This window comes from Ochotona princeps, chromosome 23 (assembly GCF_030435755.1).
Source record: "Ochotona princeps isolate mOchPri1 chromosome 23, mOchPri1.hap1, whole genome shotgun sequence".
In the NCBI taxonomy this organism is placed as follows: Eukaryota; Metazoa; Chordata; class Mammalia; order Lagomorpha; family Ochotonidae; genus Ochotona; species Ochotona princeps.
Genome location: NC_080854.1, coordinates 14,280,782 through 14,299,189, shown reverse-complemented (window position 1 = coordinate 14,299,189; position 18,408 = coordinate 14,280,782). Strand labels below are relative to the sequence as shown.

The following is an 18,408-nucleotide window of genomic DNA, read 5'->3' as shown; positions in this document are numbered from 1 at the left end:
AGCTTAAAAAGTCTGTAGTTGAGCAGGAAAAACAGGCAAGAATGAAAAGATGTACAACTTTACTCATATAAAGTAAATTTTAAAATGGTTGTAAACTCATTAGAATTATACTAGTATATAATTCTTACCAATTCATGTCTGTCTCCTTTGTAATAGCCATTTTAGTGTGTGGGAAAGCGGGGTCTCATTGTGGTTTTGACTTGCATTTCCTTAATGACTAATGATGTTTTCATGTACCGATTGGTCAGGTCTGTGTCTTGTTTGGATAAATTAGTAAGTGTCCATTAAGATCCCTTACCTACCTTAATTGGATTATATCTTTATTACTGACTAATAGCAGTTCACATAATTTATATTCTATCTTTGCCAATATAATGGGAGCAAATATTCCTCCCATGATACAAGCTATCTTTTCACTTTCTTGATGGTGTGTTTTTGAAGGAAAAAAATTTGATTCTGATTCCGTCTAATTTATAAGGATGCTTCAGAAATGTCATGGAAATGTGTATTATGGAAACAAATTGCATGGATTTCAAAACTCTTTTTTGCATCAAAAAAAAAATTTTAAAGATTTTCCTTTTTAGTCTTTTCCTTTATTATTTCATGTGTTTAAAGAGCAGAGAAACAAAGACAGAGGATGCACATGCATTGGCTCACCCCCAGATGTCCACAACAGCCAGGACTATACCAGAAAGACAGAGAAAAACAGAAAAAAGAATGTGAGCAAAACACATGAGTTTAATTCTGTGTTTTGATTTATTCCAGCAAGTTGTCTATGTGTATTTATATAAGTATTATTCTGTTTCATTACTATAGTAAGTTTTAGAGCCAAGAAAGTCTCTGTCCTCCCAATATGTTTTCTTTTTCAATTCATACGTCCCTTGTATTTCCAAATAAATGTTATGGTCATTTTCTATATAAAAATCAGATTGGTAGGCATTAGAGTGAACCTTTAGAAGAAGCAGGGGAGTTTTATTACCTTAAAAATATAGTTTTCTGATCCATGATGTACTTAAATTACTTTCAACAATTTTAAAAGTATGATTGAAGCACTTCCTTTGTTAAGTTTATCTAAGTGTTTAACTGTTTTTGGCGCTATCTGAAGTGGAATTATTTTTCTTAAGTTTGTTTTCAGATTGTTTGATACTAATGTGCACCGTTTCCCCTGATTGTTGCTAAATATATGGACTCATACAAGGGCTTTTTCCATATCACACCTGGTATGATGACCAGTGACTTAGGAAACTGCAGGTCACCATAAAATAGTTGCTTTCTCTTTTCTTTCCTTCCTTCCTTCCTTCGTCCCTCCCTCCCTCCGCCCTGTCCACTCCTTCCATTCTTCCTTGCTTGATACAGCTCCATAGGCTCAGGGAATTCCCTTCCCCCTCCCCTCTGGTTCTCCTCCCCGCACTGATTTCCCCTACATCATTACAATAGCGTAGTCCTTCAAAAACAGTCCATGATTCCACTGTCTAAGTGTATCCTGACATTATAGTTACAAATGATGACAGAAAGTCCAGCATCCTATTGCCAAGATATGTTCAACAGTTTCATTGGGAGTTCATCTATGAACCGGGAGTACGTACTACAATATATCATTACATCTTGATATGCTAGTCTCTATTATGTAGTTCCTCTAGATGAACATATGTATATTCATGTTTACCTATTGATCTACTGATCTTGTTTTAAACCCAGAATGTTTTTTTTTCCCTAAGATCTGTTTTATTTATTTGAAAGGCAGACACAGAAGGAAAGAGAAATGGTTGCAATGACTGAGCCAGGCAGAAGCCAGAAGCCTGCAAGTTCACCTGTGTCTCCTGTGTGGGTCACAGAGAACCAAATAATTGAGTCATTTTCTGCTGCCATCCATGGCAATTATCAGGGAATTAGAACAGAAGTAGAGCAGCCAGGACTTGAACCAGCCCTCGCAGATCAGATACTCGTGCAATAAGCAGTGGTTTACAGCAGTGCAACACAACACTGTCCCCCTCCTGTATGTCTTTTTTACCTTATGGAAATAGCAAGATGTTTTTGAAACTCCATCCTTAAGTGTATTTCTTGAGCTTTCCAAATAATGTACTCAAAAAATTGCATTTCTTCTCAATTAATCTATAAAAAACACATTCATATTTACAAAGACCCACTTGTTATTCTTCCAATTTGATCTGGAAGTAAAACAATCTCAACTTGATTCCACCCCTTCAACCTGGAGTTCTGTTTATTAAAGAACAATGCCATGCTGAGTTCTGCAAGCGCCAGCATTGGAAACAGTCATCACCATCTTCATTTCTTAAAAAATATTTTTCCTTTCTTCAGCAATTCCTTGCTGCTTAAGGTAAAATCATAAATCAAAGTGTCTTTTAAGTTATCTGTAGAGAGATCGAAATAAAATTTGCAAGTGATTTTGACAGGAGCTTTTTGCCTGTAATAGTCTTTGATTTCAAGACCTAAAAGTTGTCATTAAAGCACTCCAGGTCAGTTTCAGTTCCCCTCTCCACTTGCTTCTAACATCACAGCCTAGATGAATCCCTTTAGATATGCCAGTACCTGTAAGCACCAGGCCAGCCTGGCAGGTGACGGGAACCAAGGAAGCAGCTCACTGGGTAGCTCAGGCAGGGGGACCATTGTGTCTGTGGCCTTGCAAGACCACTTTACGGATTGCTACTGGGATTGCGGTGACTATCCCAAAACAAGAAGAAAACTGCTGAAGCTGTATATTCTTACAGTTTTCCCCCTTTTGTAATATAATTCAAAATAGATGTGGAAGAATAAAATACAAAAGAAAAGAAAATCATGCTAATCTAATGACCCTTGAATTCTCATCATCACTTCTGTGAAAGGTGCCTGAACTGACTTAAAAACAAACAGCTCTAAATAGCTAATTTTCTCCTTATAGCACTTAAACACATAAATTTTAGATAATTTCAATTCATGGAGCATTTTAAAAATTTTTTTATTTAAAATTTTGAATTTTATGGTGCAATTCTGTAGAGTCTGGGATCCTCCCCACAATTCCCATGCCCTGATTTTACCCATACTGTTACAATTGTATTGTCCTTCGTAAGGAGTTATAAGTCCATCAGTCTGTTATTTCTGTGTGCCCCAACACTGCTGGTACAGACAATGTCAGACAGTCAATTATCCCATTGTCTAAATATGCCCAACAGTTTCACTGGGAGTCCATCTTTGATTTAGAAGTAGGGATGCATGTTGCATTGTGTCTTCACATCAGGATATGGTACTAGTGGAGCATTTTGTACTCTCTGTTTTTTTTGCCCATTTTCCAAAATTTTTTTGACATAAAACAAGATTCATTTTGAGACTGGAATGTAAGTTTATAAGCATTGTTATGAGACCGCTTAGATTAGAATGCTACAAGTAGCATATTTCTTTGAGTGATTTTATGAAGTGCCAAGGATTATGAAATATTTGTGCTGAGGCATAGTCTCTGGAAAGGCAGTTACCTGTAACAGATCATAATGAAATAAAAACATTTTCCAGGTTTTTAAAAAAAATATTCTCTTAACATGCAAATCTTTACAAACAAAACTATCCATTTTTATTATAATTTACTTTATCATAAATAACTGATGCTTTTCGTTTATTTTCTTGTTATTATTCCTTAAAGGCACAAAAGGCTTTATACAACATCAAATTAATAGAACCAAACATGTTTTCTTCTATTTTATAGTGGCTTTGTATAGATAGATGTTGGTAGTTTAAATTTTCCTATTAGAGATGCTCTTAACCTTTTCTTATTCATTTAGTTAATGATTTTGCCCCGGTCAATTCTGATAATATAATAATTAAGATGTGCCTTCATGGTAAAAATTTACAGTTAGCATACATTATTTTTTCTTAATGTAATTTGAATGAAGTACTTAAATTCAATACTATGAAATTTCTTTCTCACAGTTCTGGAGACTCGAAATTCCGAGGTCAAGGTGAAGGCACCCTGCTTAACTCTCGGAAAGTGTCTTCTCCCTGCGACCTCAGGTGGGGGGCTCTTTTTAACAGCACCAATACCATGTATTGTGACATAACCATCTTCCAAAAAGCCCCACCGCCTATCACCATTGCACTGGAAGTTAGATTTCAACCTGTGAATTTTGAAGCACACAATCCTTCAGACCATAGCAATGTGAAGCATATTACATATCCATGCTTGAAAGTACAGCATAGCTTTGTCTGTTTTTGAGGTGTAAAAGGGTTTTATTTTCTAAGATATTTCTTCAATGATTTTGTACTTTATGCATTTATATAAATGGCATGTTTTAATCAAACTAAATGTGTTTTTTTAACCAGTTACTAAAGAATTATTTTTATTTCATAGGTAACTTTTAAAATATTGTTTCAGTTTAACACATCTCATCTCATGGAAAACGTGATCATTCATTTAAGTACAACAAGGTTGGTGTATATGTGTCTGTAAATGTATGCCATCTCTCCTGTAAAGATGAGAACATCTTTACAGATTCACTGGGAGCATCTTACAACAGAATAGTTAGCAAAATGAAGGCATTTTAGTTAATAGAAATAATTCACCTAGCTGGTATAAGCCAATGGTAGTGTGACTTGTAGAACATAATATAATTACCCATCACTTCAGCTGCTACATTGCATTTAAATTCATTTAAAATTTTACAGGCTCTGCAGATTTAAAACATTTTGCTGGCTACCCTTTAAATCAGTCAGTAGATGGACATAAAGTTTTATAATGCCCTTTGACATTGTTTTGTGATCCTCTGAATAAAATTTATCCCAATTAGTCAGTGCTTCTGACAGGTATCATAGAACGCATAGACTTCAAACAGCAAGAGAGGATAAGGAAACCATAGTGACTAAAGTTCTTCTAAATGTAATTATCCTGGACCATCTCCAGTGGAAACACAGTCTACTTTCTACTGCTTTAGTGCTCAGTAACTGTCTCAGTATATGTCCTATAACAGCCACTAAGCAGAGGTAGAATAAATGGATCACTGAGAAAGATGAATTATGCCTGAATTAATTCTTTATGTTAAGTTCAACTGAGAACATGCTTCTTTAACATCTACTATGAGTAAGACATTGAATTATTCACTCTAGGGGATAAACTACCTCCTGGGGTGAATATTACAGAAGGGGATTGAAACTAGGATGAAGTTATTGTGACACAAGGAAGGAAGGATATTTAATTACAGGATGATAAAGCTTGTGTCATGCACTTACCCGAGGGCGAGAGCGTATCTGCCGTGCAATGAGAACCAGGAAAACTTTATCTAGGAAATCATATTTGAGAAAGATCTCTCACCTTAGGATAGAAAGATCTCTTACCTTAGAATAAGTAACATTTCAGAGAGAGGATATTGAATAGAATTAGCTGGACTGTTACAAAACTCAAAGATAGACCAGTTAGTATCTTTGAGGAAAACCAGTTAACCAGTTTCAGCTGAAATATAGAGACTACATGAAATCATAAAGGGAAGTAAGGCAGAATTGAAGAGCCCACAATAGTATTATGTAAAATATCAAGAGGTGTTTTCCCCCTTAAGTGATCAGGCTATGAAGAGTCTAAAAATTTGTGCATAGGGAAATGTTGCTTTTTAGAAAGATGGATTTGGCTACAGTGTGGTATAGGTATGAGAGTGAAAAACCATTTGTACCAGGAACTCAGTCACACAAAAGCCCAGAGCCCATTGCAGCATGATGTTTGAGCTGTGTGTAGTTCACCACAAGCCACTTTACATACTTCGGAAAAAGCATGAACATTCCAAAAATACATATGGCCCAGTCTGTGAGACAGTGTGCCGATGCCAGGTCAGTTGGTGGAGGGTCTTATTAAAATCAGACACTTAATGAATGCCTCCCATGTCCCAGACAACATCTTCAGCAGTTTATTCTGCTTACACATTTAATCATCAAGAATAATCATTTAATGATGAAATTCCCCTATGTTATAGATGAACAAATCAAAGCACAAAAGGTTAAATAATTTAGGTACAGAACCATATCCAAAAACAATCCCATTCTCTGGCCCCATAGCTGCTAAACCTGAGGACATCACTTGCTCATGCATGCTTAATGCTATGAGATGTTTGTATCTGAGTACATATATGTGTGTTTACATAAAATATAATTTAAAATGTAACCAAAATCTATGAAATAAAGACTTAACAAATAATATCAGGTACTTGGCAAGAAAACATCGTTAGAGGAGCAAACAGAAGATTTTTGGATTCACTCTCCATTGTCTCCTTGCAAGTCCCTTGTCTGAGATAAATAAATAAGCATCACCAAGGATGATTTTTTTTTAAGTTCCTGAGCCACAACTTGAAAGTATTAAGTTCACATTTCTAGGAGAGATAAGCAGTCTGTGTATCTTCACATTTAAGCTCAGGGATTCTTTATCATCACAGAATTTTGAGAAATGTTAGGGTTAGATTAGTGTAGTTTTGAACTCCACCTGCACACAAACATCGACTTGGGACCTTTTTACAATATCCTCCTCTGGTCTCTTCACTCATCCTAATTATAAAATAATCAAGGATTCTACTCTCTTGTGCTTTATTTTGTTGACAACACAAGCTTCTCTTGGACATGCAGATATCTGACTTGTCCACAATTAATGACATCTGAACGTGCTATGTTTCTTCTAGTGACAGTGAAGAACCTCCCGAAACCCTTTTGGATAATGAAGCTAACATTTCTATCCCTGTAAAATATGAAGTGGGGCTGCAGTTTTACAGGTAAGAGGGAGCCACATTTTATGCTGACACCTTCCTATTGTTGCAGGAGTTCTCAAAGTTTGGTTCTTGGCAAGAGCATCAGCATGATGAGGCAACTATGTAGGAAAGTTCTCTGTTCTCACTTGAGATCTACCGAAGCAGAAACTCTGGATGGGCGCAAAACACCTGCGTAGGGCAAGAATTCTAAGTAACTGGTGCACCCTAATATATCAAAACAAGCCTTCCTTAGAGCCAAAACATGAGGCCCCCGTGATACTACATTGCTTTGGCAGTCCAGTCTTCACTCCTAGATACCAAAGACAATGTGTTCTTAACTGTCATCAGCACTTTTTCTTTTTACCGTTAATTGCATCCTGTGGGAATATAATCAGCATTTCTCATGGATGAGAGCTGTTTATTTCTTCCACTATTCATAATCTCTTGTTCTCATAAGAACATCTTATCTACCCAAACACCAAACATGTTAGCAAAATGTCCGTGTGTAAATCGCCTTGCTTAAGCAATATTCCAAGTTTGGGCTAAGTTAATATGTGGAATGTACGCAAAGGATCAGAATTTGTGGCAAACTGAGGCTAATCCACAAGTCTACTCATTTCATTAATTTATTTTCATTGAAACTTTACTGATAACATACCACACGCAAAAAAAATTAGAGGTTTATACATGTGTATTTGCTTGTGTGGCAAAGACTTCGGGTTTTGTTGCCTATTTTCTATTTTGTTGTATCTGCTTGCTTTGACACACTGATTTTTACCAAGAATTTTCCATCAACTTAAAATCAAATTTTGGCAAAGAACATAACTTATAAATATTTTTATTTGTCTTCTATTAACTGAAGTATCACATGAAAATATGTTATGCAGCTTATCAATTTTCTCCAAAGATCATGGAGAAGTTATATGGAAAGTATTATATCTTTAAGGTTACCAGTAAGTATAGGACTTTAGATATGAAAAGGAAAATAATGTTTTAAACTTAAATTTCAGCCTAGTAAAATTACCAAACTTTAGTTTACTATTCACTAGATGTAAACGGTATTAGTGAATTCATGGAAATCTTTGGCTTGCTAACAAAATTTTTGTTAAAAAAACAGTATCTATTTTAGTGTTTGGGATTCAAATAGGAATCAGTGGATTAAATTATATAATCATCATCCTCCTAATAGATTTAACTCTAGGTGAAAGAATTTCCATCTATGAAGAGTTTGGGAGACTACAAGATATAGAAAAGGACAAAGAGTGAGGCCCAATAAAAGTTAAACTCTTGTTGTGTTTTATCTTTCTTTATTCAATTAATTCTTTCAAGTTCTGCAAGTGAATACCATATTTCAATTGCGGCCAATGAGACAGTCCCTGAAGTTCTTAATTCCACTGAAGACATTGGAGATGAAATTAACGTCTTCTACTTGGTAAGAAATTATCTCTAAATTACTCTTCTAAAAATGTTATTTATAAATTTATAAAAGTATTAGCAGACACTTTAAAACATGTTTTCATATTTAATTCTTGTATTTCAGCTTACTTTGTTGATATTATCACAATTTTAAAATAATAATTATACCTCGAACCAATTTAAAATGTGTCTGTAATTCCCCATACTAAGGTGGACTTCATTAGCATTAGAGTTCTCCAGAAAGAATTAATTAGAAATACAGATATAGATCTATGAGAGAGATTTCTGTCAGGGAAATTAGTACATACAACTATGGAGGTTGGGAAGTAACATGACAGGCGACCTGCAAGCTGGAAACCATGGGATGTCAGTATCATGACTAAGTTAAAGCCCAGGGCATCAGAGCCAGGGAAATCATTAATGTAATTCTCATATGAAACCCAAGGCCTAAGAACCCATGCACCCACTGGTATAAATCTGAGGGACCAAGAGCCAGAGAGCCTGGAGTCTTTCTAAGATTTATTTATTTTAATTGATTTATTCAAAAGTCAGAATTAGAGAAAGAGAGAAAGTTTCCTTCTGTTAGTTCATTCCCCAAATGGCAACAGTACCTGGAGCCGGACCAGAGCCGGACCAGAGCCAGACCAGAGCCGGACCAGAGCCGGACCAGAGCCGGACCAGAGCCGGACCAAGCCAAAGTCAGGGACTGGGAACTATTTCCAGATCTCCCACATGGGTGCAGGGACCCATCTTCCATTGCTTTCTCAGACCATCAGCAGGGAACAGGATCAGAAACGGAGCAGCTGGGACATGAGGCAGTAGCCATAAGGGAAGGTAGCTTATGCATTATGCTGCAACACCAGCCCCAAGCCCGCCATCTTGGTGTCCAGAGAAGGGGACTGCTCCAGCTCCAGGAAACAAACGTTCCCCTTTCCTCTCGATTGTGCTCTCTGGGTGCCCAGCTGGTCAGATGGTGCTGGCCAACATCAGAATAGATATTTCCCACATAGTCACATAGATTCATGTGCAGATTTCTCCTGGACCACACTCTCAGACAAACCCCCAAACAGCACTTTACCTGGTTTCTAGATACTCCTTTGTACCGTAGAGTTGACACGTAAAATGAACACAAATGACTTCCCAGAAAATAATAAACCATGAAACCAAACTGATACTACCAATAAACTTGTAGATTACTTCACATTACATTTTTAGTATGAATAAATAGGAGTTTAAAAAAATAACTATTTCAGAAACTCATTATTCCAAAATTGGTAACATTTGCCCTTACTCAACAAATACATATATACCTCATTCTGCTCATAGCCACCCTTCATGTGCAATCTATTATGCATCAATATTGATATTGTCACCTCTGTAAGTGATCATTTTCATTACAACAGTTATTTTTTTCTTTTGAATCTTTCATACTGAACTTTTCCAGTCACTACAGCAAGCAATTACGGAGTTTCTCTAGCTTCCAAAAATTCAGTGACCACCAGGAAGGGGAAGAGCAAGAAAAAGAAGAAGGGAGGGAAGGAAAATGGGAAAAGAGGAAGAGAGCAGAGGAGAGGAGAGGAGAGGAGAGGAGAAGCAAAAATAGACTTTCAATACTATAACAGATACATCCTACCTATCACAGACAATGTTGGAACCAATAGCATCGTTGAGTGTATCCCCAACCATAAACTGTGGGTGCCTTTCTGATTATTTTCTGGGATAAATTCTGCAAGTACATTAATGAAACTTTTCAAAACAACTTTTTCAAGTCAGAGCTCAGTAACTTTACTGTTAGGAATTTCCCCTAAAAATTATTGATGATGCAAACAAAAAGTTAAGGGATGGTCTTAACAAGATTATTTATAAAAGTTTGAAAATTTGGCCCAGCGGCATGGCCTAGCAGCTAAAGTCCTCACCTTGAACGTGCCGGAATCCCATATGGGCGCCGGTTCTAGTCCTGGCAGTCCCAATTCCCATCTAGCTCCCTGCGTGTGGCCTGGGAAAGCAGTCGAGGACAGCCCAAGGATTTGGGACCCTGCACCTGCGTGGGAGACCCGGAAGAGGTTCCAGGTTCCCGGCTTTGGATCGGCGCAGCACCGGCTCGTTGCGGCTCACTTGGGGAGTGAATCATCAGATAGAAGATCTTCCTCTCTGTCTCTCCTCCTCTGTGTATATCTGACTTTGTAATAAAAATAAATAAATCTTTAAAAAAAAAAGAAAGCTTGAAAATTACAATCTTGGGCCCAGTATTGAGTCTTAACAGATAAAGTCACCACCTGTATTGTTGACACCCCATATGGGCACTGAGTCATGTCCCAGCTGCTTCACTCATAATCTACCTCCCTGAAAATGGGTTGGGAAAAGCAAGGAAATGTGGCCCAAAGTGTTTGGATGCTGGCCACCCATGTAGTGAGACCCGGATAAAGTCCCTGGCTCCTGGCTTTGTCCTGGCTTCGTCCTGGCTCCAGCCTGGCCCGGCTCTGGCCATTTGGGGCATCCCAGAAGTGAACTACGGAAGGAAATCTGTTTCTCCCTTACTCTCTGTATCTTTTCTAAATACATAAATAAATCTTTTTAAAAATTACTATCTTTGCATAATCTAAAAGTTTAACATGAAGTAACAAACGTCCATAGTTTTGTTCAATAGACTATCATCAATCCACTGGAGATAGAGTTATTGTACTATTAGAAGACAGATTTTCATAACAAGAAAAGCTAATTCTGGTATTGGCCGTCTCTGTGACCATGAAAGTTTTCATTCTGGCTCTAAACTTGTTGCCTCATAGACAAAAACAGAGACAATAAAATTTCCCTCCAATGGTTGTTAGCAAGGCTAAAGGCAACCATTCAATTGCTAAGAGTAACACAGTAAGTGACATAATCAAAAAGAAAAGATTGATATTGGGGCTTAGTTATTTTCTATAAGAACTTATAAGTTTATTGAAGGCATCCTAGTGTAATAAATTTTGTATGTTGGATGTTTTATGTGATACAAGTTTTATAAAATACACCTATATATAAACAATACAAACAAGTAATTTGTACTCTACAATGTTACCCGGGCAACTGAATTGTAGGAAACTTTTATTTCCAGTTAATTTTTAAAAGTTTCCAATATTTCTACAGGGAACGTTTTAATCAGAAAAAAAATAAGTGGTGAATTTTAAACTCAATATCAGGAAACAGATGGGAGCCCCTACCAAGCAAGCTTAGGACATATTATCATAAGAAGATAAGAGTTAAGGAATATATTTATAGCTGATCAGTAATCTCCAGGATTCCAGGATTAAGGGATATATTTGATCGTTATCAGCCAGAGGGAGATGTTCCAGATCTGAATAGCTATTCGTGTAGAAGGCTCAGTAGATGGGTCAGTGGATTTCCTGGTATCTGACTACATAGATGAAATAGCTCCTCCTTGGGGCCAGCATGATGGCTCAATTGGCTGATCCTCTACCTGCAAGTGCCGGCATCCCATATGGCTACCAGTCTGTGTCCATGCTGCTCTGCTTACCATCCAGCTCCCTGTGTACAGCCTGGGAAAGCAGTGAAAAATGACCCAAAACCTTAGGACCCAGCACCTGGTTAGGGGATCCAAAGGAAGCTCCTGGTCCCTGGCTTCAGGTCGGTTCAACTCCATGAAAGATCTTTATCTCTTTTCTCTCTGTAAATCTGCCTTTCTAATATAAATAAATAAATTTTAAAAAAAGAAGAGGAAAAGAGCTCTTACTTGGCAAATGAGTTTTCCTAGGGAGGCCACAGACTTGACTGCTGGGGAGGGAGTCTCATTCACCAGGTACCCTAATTCATTTGCACCTGCTAATCAGGAGAGGACTTTTGGATCCCAAACTCAGCTTCCTGTTGACTTCGCCCTTCCTGTCTTCTTATAAGCTACCCTCACCTCTGTAACAAGCATAATGTGAAGTTAGAATTCTGGAATGGGGGTGAAAAGCTGCCATTGTCCATACCTACAATGTCACATGTACTTAAACAGCAGAATGATGGACTTAAGATGGCTTTCGAAGAACTATGCCATTGTAATAATATAGGGGAAATCATTGTGGGGGGAGGCAATTAGGGAGGGTGTAGGGGAAATACCGAGCCTATGGAACTGTATCATAGAATGATTTTTAAAAAATTAATCTGACTCCCATCGAACCATATTATCAACAGTCAAGGCAATAATAGTATCAAATGGAGACAGAACTCTGAGGGGCACTTATGGGAGTATGGCTTACGTATACCATGGTGGCAAGTAACATACAAACACAGTTGGAGGTGATAAACCTTTCCATGTAACCAGGTAGAATAGTCTCCCTTGTTCCTAGCGCCAACGAGACCTGTATGCTAAATTGGAAGATGAGCATGATGAAAGCACCACACACAGAAAAGTCTTCAATTATGCTTTTGTTAGTAATCCCAGTCCTATTTCAGGAATGGTGAAAGAATGATACGATTTTGATATGATATATGATATAACCACTAACCATTATACATCCATATTTTCTTACTGACTTAATCATGTCAGTTCTCTGAATTATACCCTGAATTGTGTGCGTTCATTTGGGGATTAAAAATATGAGGCAACGTTATCCATCCGTTAAGAATCTAAACCTGTGCAAGACGGAAATTTCTGAAAGACGCCAAGATGACATTTCTATTTTTTCCCCCTAGATTAGAAAAGGTGGACCTTTTCCAATGCCAGAGCTTAAGCTGTCAATTTCATTCCCCAACTTGACATCAGATGGTCATATTGTGCTGTATCCGACAGGATGGTCGTTTTCAGATGTAAGTCACGTGTAAGCTTTGGAATCATGTCCTTTCATTAGCTCTCTCACTTCATGTGTAAGCCTTTTATTATGCATGCCACTTGTGGTATTTTTATCAAGGTAACATTGTCTTTTAGAAAACTTGTATTTTGGGGATGCAACGGTCCCTGGGGATACTATAACTGAAGTACCACAGTGGGTTTCCTGGTATCTGGTTACAGAGATGAAACAGCTCCTCCTTGGAGGCCAGAAGGCCAAAATCAGGTGTCAGCAGTGTTGGTTCCTTCTGAGGGATCTAAGGGACATTCCACTGCATGCCGCTTCCTGGCCATCTTTGGTGTCCTCCTCTCTTGTGGCACCGTAGGCCCAGGTTCCCACTCTGTCTGTGCCCAGTCTCCTCTTTGTGCTTCTGGTGCTGTCCTTTTATGTCTCTGCATTTCTGTATTTTCAGTCATTGGATTGATCTCATTGAGGATCTGTGAGGTAATTAACATCTGCAAAGAACCCTGTTTTCCAATAAGATCATATTCTCAGGTTCTGGGAATTACAACTTAGGAATTCTGGGGACACTGTTTAATCACTAGAGCAGAGTTGAGTATTGGTTTGTGCCTGAAATGTTTATTGCACCTTAATTTCTTTTAGGTGGTCAAATAACTCTAGGAAGAGCCTTTTAAATTTATCCTGAAATGCACAGCTGCACATAAAATAGTCCAATATTCTTTATTTACTTATCTTCAGCAACAGCCACATCGTGTTCCCATTTCACTTGTGGCTTGGAGTGAGACTATGTAATAGTGAGTTATTGTGGCTTAATTGTCTAAAACTTAGGACAATCACAGTAAATAATTAACGCATGCTGGCTCTTAACATTTGACAACTTGTCTTATTTTCACAATTTTTAAAAAATGAAGGTGTTTAAATGTTCTGCCAAAGGCAGAACATTTATCTCTAGTGCAAAAAGGCAGGTTTCTGAGAAACTAGAAAGAGAAAAATATTATACTTGTAACACTACATATGAATCTCTCTATAGCACCTTTCTGTCAAGAGGAAGAAAATGATTTCTGAGATTTAAGCCTAGAAAAACAATCCAAGAATTAACTGTCTTCCAGGGCTATATACCTGTGTGATTCTCTCACAGAGAGTTACTCTTCATGTGATAGAATTCAAAATCAGTATTTGATTGATGCAGAACTTAGAAGTTTTTCTCTACAATGCTATTTCATAACCTTATATTCAAGAGCAATACTGACCCTCTTTCTTTCTCTCTGTTATGGGAATTTACAAGCTAATCTTGGATGAAAATAATAAATTGCAGAGTTCATTGTGTAATAGGAAGTGTTGCCAGCATCCTTTCCTCTGCATAGCAAGCTCACTATATTCAGTTTGACAATGGCCTGGGAACAGTACTTCTGCGGGGTGATTGGGTCCTCACGGTCTCTTCCATCCCATCCGTGGAGCAGGATGGACGTGTAGTGCAGGGCAGCGTCTGTCACTCACAGGTCCTTCACGTTCATACACTAGGGCATTTTCCTCTGGAATTTTGACATTATCTAATAAAAAATATTTTCTTCCTAGAATGCTAGGTGCAGACCCCATAGCCTGGAGGACCCGCTTGGTATCAACTCTGGAAAAACAATTCAATTGAAATCTGATGATCTCAAACAAAGGACAATTCGGGTAAATTGAAGCAATTGCTATGTTTATCATATGCTTTCCAAATGAATACACTCAGTGTCAACCTGGACGTTAACTGTTTCAAGTATTTTAGTATAAGTCCTCTTGATGCAATGTCAAGAATGCTGATATACACCTCTGGACCTTTCAACAGGACTGTGCCGCATGTAAATTTGCCACCATCACCTGTAATATCATTCCTTCAGATGTGAGCCAAGTGAATGTGTCTCTTCTCTTATGGAGACCAACGTTCATAAAAGTAAGTAGCAGCATCTTCTCTGTGTAATTATTGAGTCAACACCACGACATCATGTTTGTCACTTCTGAGGCACGTGCAAAGCGCAGCGGTGCTGTGGGAAGGACGTGATGTGGACATCAGAGAGTGCCAGCCAAAGCACAGCTCTCCTTAGCCAGCGGCGTGGATGGGTCTTGTCATCCTGGCGATGACTGTTACAGCTTAAGGCCTCCTTCCTGACCCACGCCTTCAGTCCCTCAGCCCTTTTCTTTACACCATAAGAGACAGGCACCAGAAGTACCAACGCTTATACTCATCATTTTGTACCTGAGCTAAGGAATGAAGAATTATAGCATGACAATCCTTAGAACCACTAACAGAGAAGAAACTCAGCATGTTTATGGACTCATGGGATTTTGTTCTCTGCAAGCTCTCTAGAAGTACATTTTGGAGGGCATCTCGCAACCTGATAAAGCTCATCTGACAATAAGCTTTATTTTGTATTATTTCTGTTACTACATATTTAACTGATCAAAGGAAATTGCCATTTTTTGTTTGTTTGATCAGGCTAAATTGCTGTGTTCACAAGTAATAGACCATTGAATTTTGGAAATACCCTATTTATTCTTCAGTAAGAGCTCATGTAAATCCCGTTGTCAGGTGTTAACGACTTCATACCTGTGTTAGCGGCAGAGTTTGAGATTTGCTCTTTCTGAGGATAAAGCCGAGTAGAAATTACTGAGACAAAGTTCCCATTCTGCAGCTAGGATCTGAGTGAGAACTGGGGGCGGGAGACGGCAAAGAGAGTGAGGATGGCACTGCTTGATGCTGGCAGTTCCAATTGGAAGTCGCCAAAACCAGCGTTTTGTTCTCACTGAGCTTTAATAGTTGTAACTCTCCAAACATGTCTGGCTCTCATTTTCACCTGCCATAATATATTACACATGAACCCCATTTATTTTCCAGGCATATTTTTCCAGCTTAAACCTTACCATAAGGGGAGAACTTCAGAGTGAAAACACATCACTGGTTTTAAGTAGCGGCAATCAAAAAAGAGAGGTGAGTGGAGCTCCCAGTTTTGGAAACAGTATGCATTTGACTCGGAATTTGGTGACATAATGTTTTATAATTGGCTCTAGGCCTTTAAGCAGCCGCTGGTGCTGCACTCCAGAAGTGACAGGTACCATTTGCTTCAAATTACGCTTCACTAGCTACAAGTATGATTTCAGTCTTGTCTTCCTCAGAACGAAAACTGGAAAAATCGTAGTGTTTACAATTAGTATGCCATGTTTGACTTCTGTCGCTTCTAACGATCACAGTAAATGGATGTTTTCACTCTCACCTTGATAGCAAATGATGCATTTCTAACTTTCCCCCTGAAAGACTGACATTACAAACTACAGCTGACATCTGAAAAGCCAACCAGGAACAATTTCTTCACACAGTATGGCTTAGAAGGTATAGGCATGCATGTAAAGTCTTTATTTTTTTCATTGATTTAGATATTAGGAAATTTTTTAAAGGATTACTTATTTATTATTGGAAAGTCGGATATTCAGAGAAGAGGAGAAACAGACAGGAAGATCTTACGTTGATTCATTCTGCAAGCAGCCGCAGTGGCCAGAGCTGCGCCAATCTGAAGCCAGGAGCCCAGAGTCTCCTTTGGGTCTCTCACACGGGTGCAGGGTCCCAAGGCTTTGGGCCATCCTTGACTGCTTTCCCAGGCCACAAACAGAGAGCTGGATGGGAAGTAGGGCAACTGGGGTTAGAACCGGAGCTCATATGGGATCCTGGCGCACTCAAGTGAGGACTTTAGCTGCTAGGCTACCGCACCGGGCCCAGTTATTAGGAAATTTTAAACACAAGAGAGAGAATATTATTCCCCGAACAATTAAGACTTGGTCCTTGCTGGAAATAAAATAGTGTTTTTTATTAACTCTTGTCCTTTTGTAAAATAAGAATCAAGCACTTGTTACAGAGCAGAGACTTTAGCATAATTTTCCCTCTTTTCATGGGAGAGATTAAATATTCCATGTGGGGTCCAAGCACTGGGAACAGAGTTTAAGATGCAGGTTAGGACATCTACATCCCATGTCCAAAAGCCTGACCTCAGGTCCTGGTTCTGCCGAAGTCCAGCTTCTGCAAACGTGTGTCACTGGACGCAACAGGCAAGGCCCCCTGCACTGAGATGGGAGACCCAGGCTGGGCTCCAGGCCCCTGGCTTCGGCCTGACCCAGCTACCCTGGCAGTGGTGAACTACCTGGAGTGATTTCATAGGTTCATGTTTATGTCCACTATGTGAAAATACATGTATGTATTTCTAAAAGTTTGGGGGGAAATATGGAATTAAAAGAGAAATCTATTTTGGTGCCAAAAAAAAATAAAATTCAATGCAGAATTTTCATGATAGACATTTTATAACCACTTTATTGGTAATAATACATTCGACATGATTAGAGATTTAGAAGAGATGCTGGGCATTTTCAGTTGTAAAGTCAGTGTTTTCTCTCTGTGTAGTAGTGAGATGAAGCACACTGACAGAAAACTAGGTCCTGCAAGAAGGGCACGCCCCGGGGGTTCTGGTGGGTGTCCGTCAATGTTCATGATCCTGTTTAATCGTTTTCAGCTTGCTGTTCAGATCTCCAAGGACGGGTTACCAGGCAGAGTGCCCTTGTGGGTCATCCTGCTGAGTGCTTTTGCTGGATTGCTGCTGCTAATGTTGCTCATATTAGCTCTGTGGAAGGTAAGCGCTGACTTCCTGTTTCAGTCAGGATGAGCCAGTTGGTACAATTCATTGGGATTTACCCAGGGTGTGGCACATGTCATTATACAGCCATGAAGCACTTGTGCATGACGACATGATCAAATGAAAAGCATTTTTATTTCCCATGCTGTGCCGTTTGATCCCAATTTTGCAAAGGGGGAAAAAAAAGTAATCTGTGTGGGGATAAATATACCTAAAAATCATGAAGGGCCTCTCTATAGATTGATTGTCATACAGCACATTCATATTTTGAAATTTTAAAATAACTATATACTATTTTTACGAGAAAAATAAAAACTTTGTTAAAACAGACAGATTAGGGGATGGTTAAGCCATCCCCTTCAGTGCTGGCATCCCATATGGGCAGCAGTTCCCGTTCTGCCTGTGCCACTTGCAATGCAGCTCCAGGTTAATGTGCCTGGGAAAGCAGCAAAAAAAAAAAAAACATGCCAAGTACTTGGAGCCCAAAACACCCATGTGAGAAACCTGGGGAAAGCTCCTAGCGCTTGGCTTCGGCCTTTCCCAGCGCTAGCTGTTCTAGCCACTTAGGGAGAGAACCAGCCTTTGGAAGACCTGTGTGCTTCTCTTTCTGTCTCGCTATAGCTCTGCCTTTCAAATAAATAAAATCAGTGTCTAAAGAGAGATCCTCCACCTGCTGGTTTACTCCCCAAAAGGCCGCAACAGATGAGGCTAAGGCGGTCCAAAGCGGGAGCCTGGAAAAAGAAAACATCTTGTGCAATATTCATGCGTTGATAAATGGATAAATGGGTGAGGGACTTACTGAATAACTGATGTAAGGGGAATCTTCCAGTTTCAGGGTCCTATTTCAGGTACGTTTACAAAACT

The 18,408-nt window shown here is 38.7% G+C and overlaps 1 protein-coding gene across 1 annotated transcript in view; it reads left to right on the top strand.

Moving 5' to 3' along the window:
* Positions 1-18,408, top strand: part of ITGA1 (integrin subunit alpha 1) — a 92,199-nt gene that overhangs the window by 70,716 nt on the left and 3,075 nt on the right. Inside the window, exons 20-27 of the mRNA XM_004583792.3 lie at positions 4,337-4,413; positions 6,639-6,728; positions 8,034-8,136; positions 12,795-12,908; positions 14,465-14,566; positions 14,718-14,822; positions 15,765-15,857; positions 17,425-17,541. Of these exons, the coding sequence (XP_004583849.2) occupies positions 4,337-4,413; positions 6,639-6,728; positions 8,034-8,136; positions 12,795-12,908; positions 14,465-14,566; positions 14,718-14,822; positions 15,765-15,857; positions 17,425-17,541 (801 nt within the window). The remainder of the gene's footprint in view (positions 1-4,336; positions 4,414-6,638; positions 6,729-8,033; positions 8,137-12,794; positions 12,909-14,464; positions 14,567-14,717; positions 14,823-15,764; positions 15,858-17,424; positions 17,542-18,408) is intronic.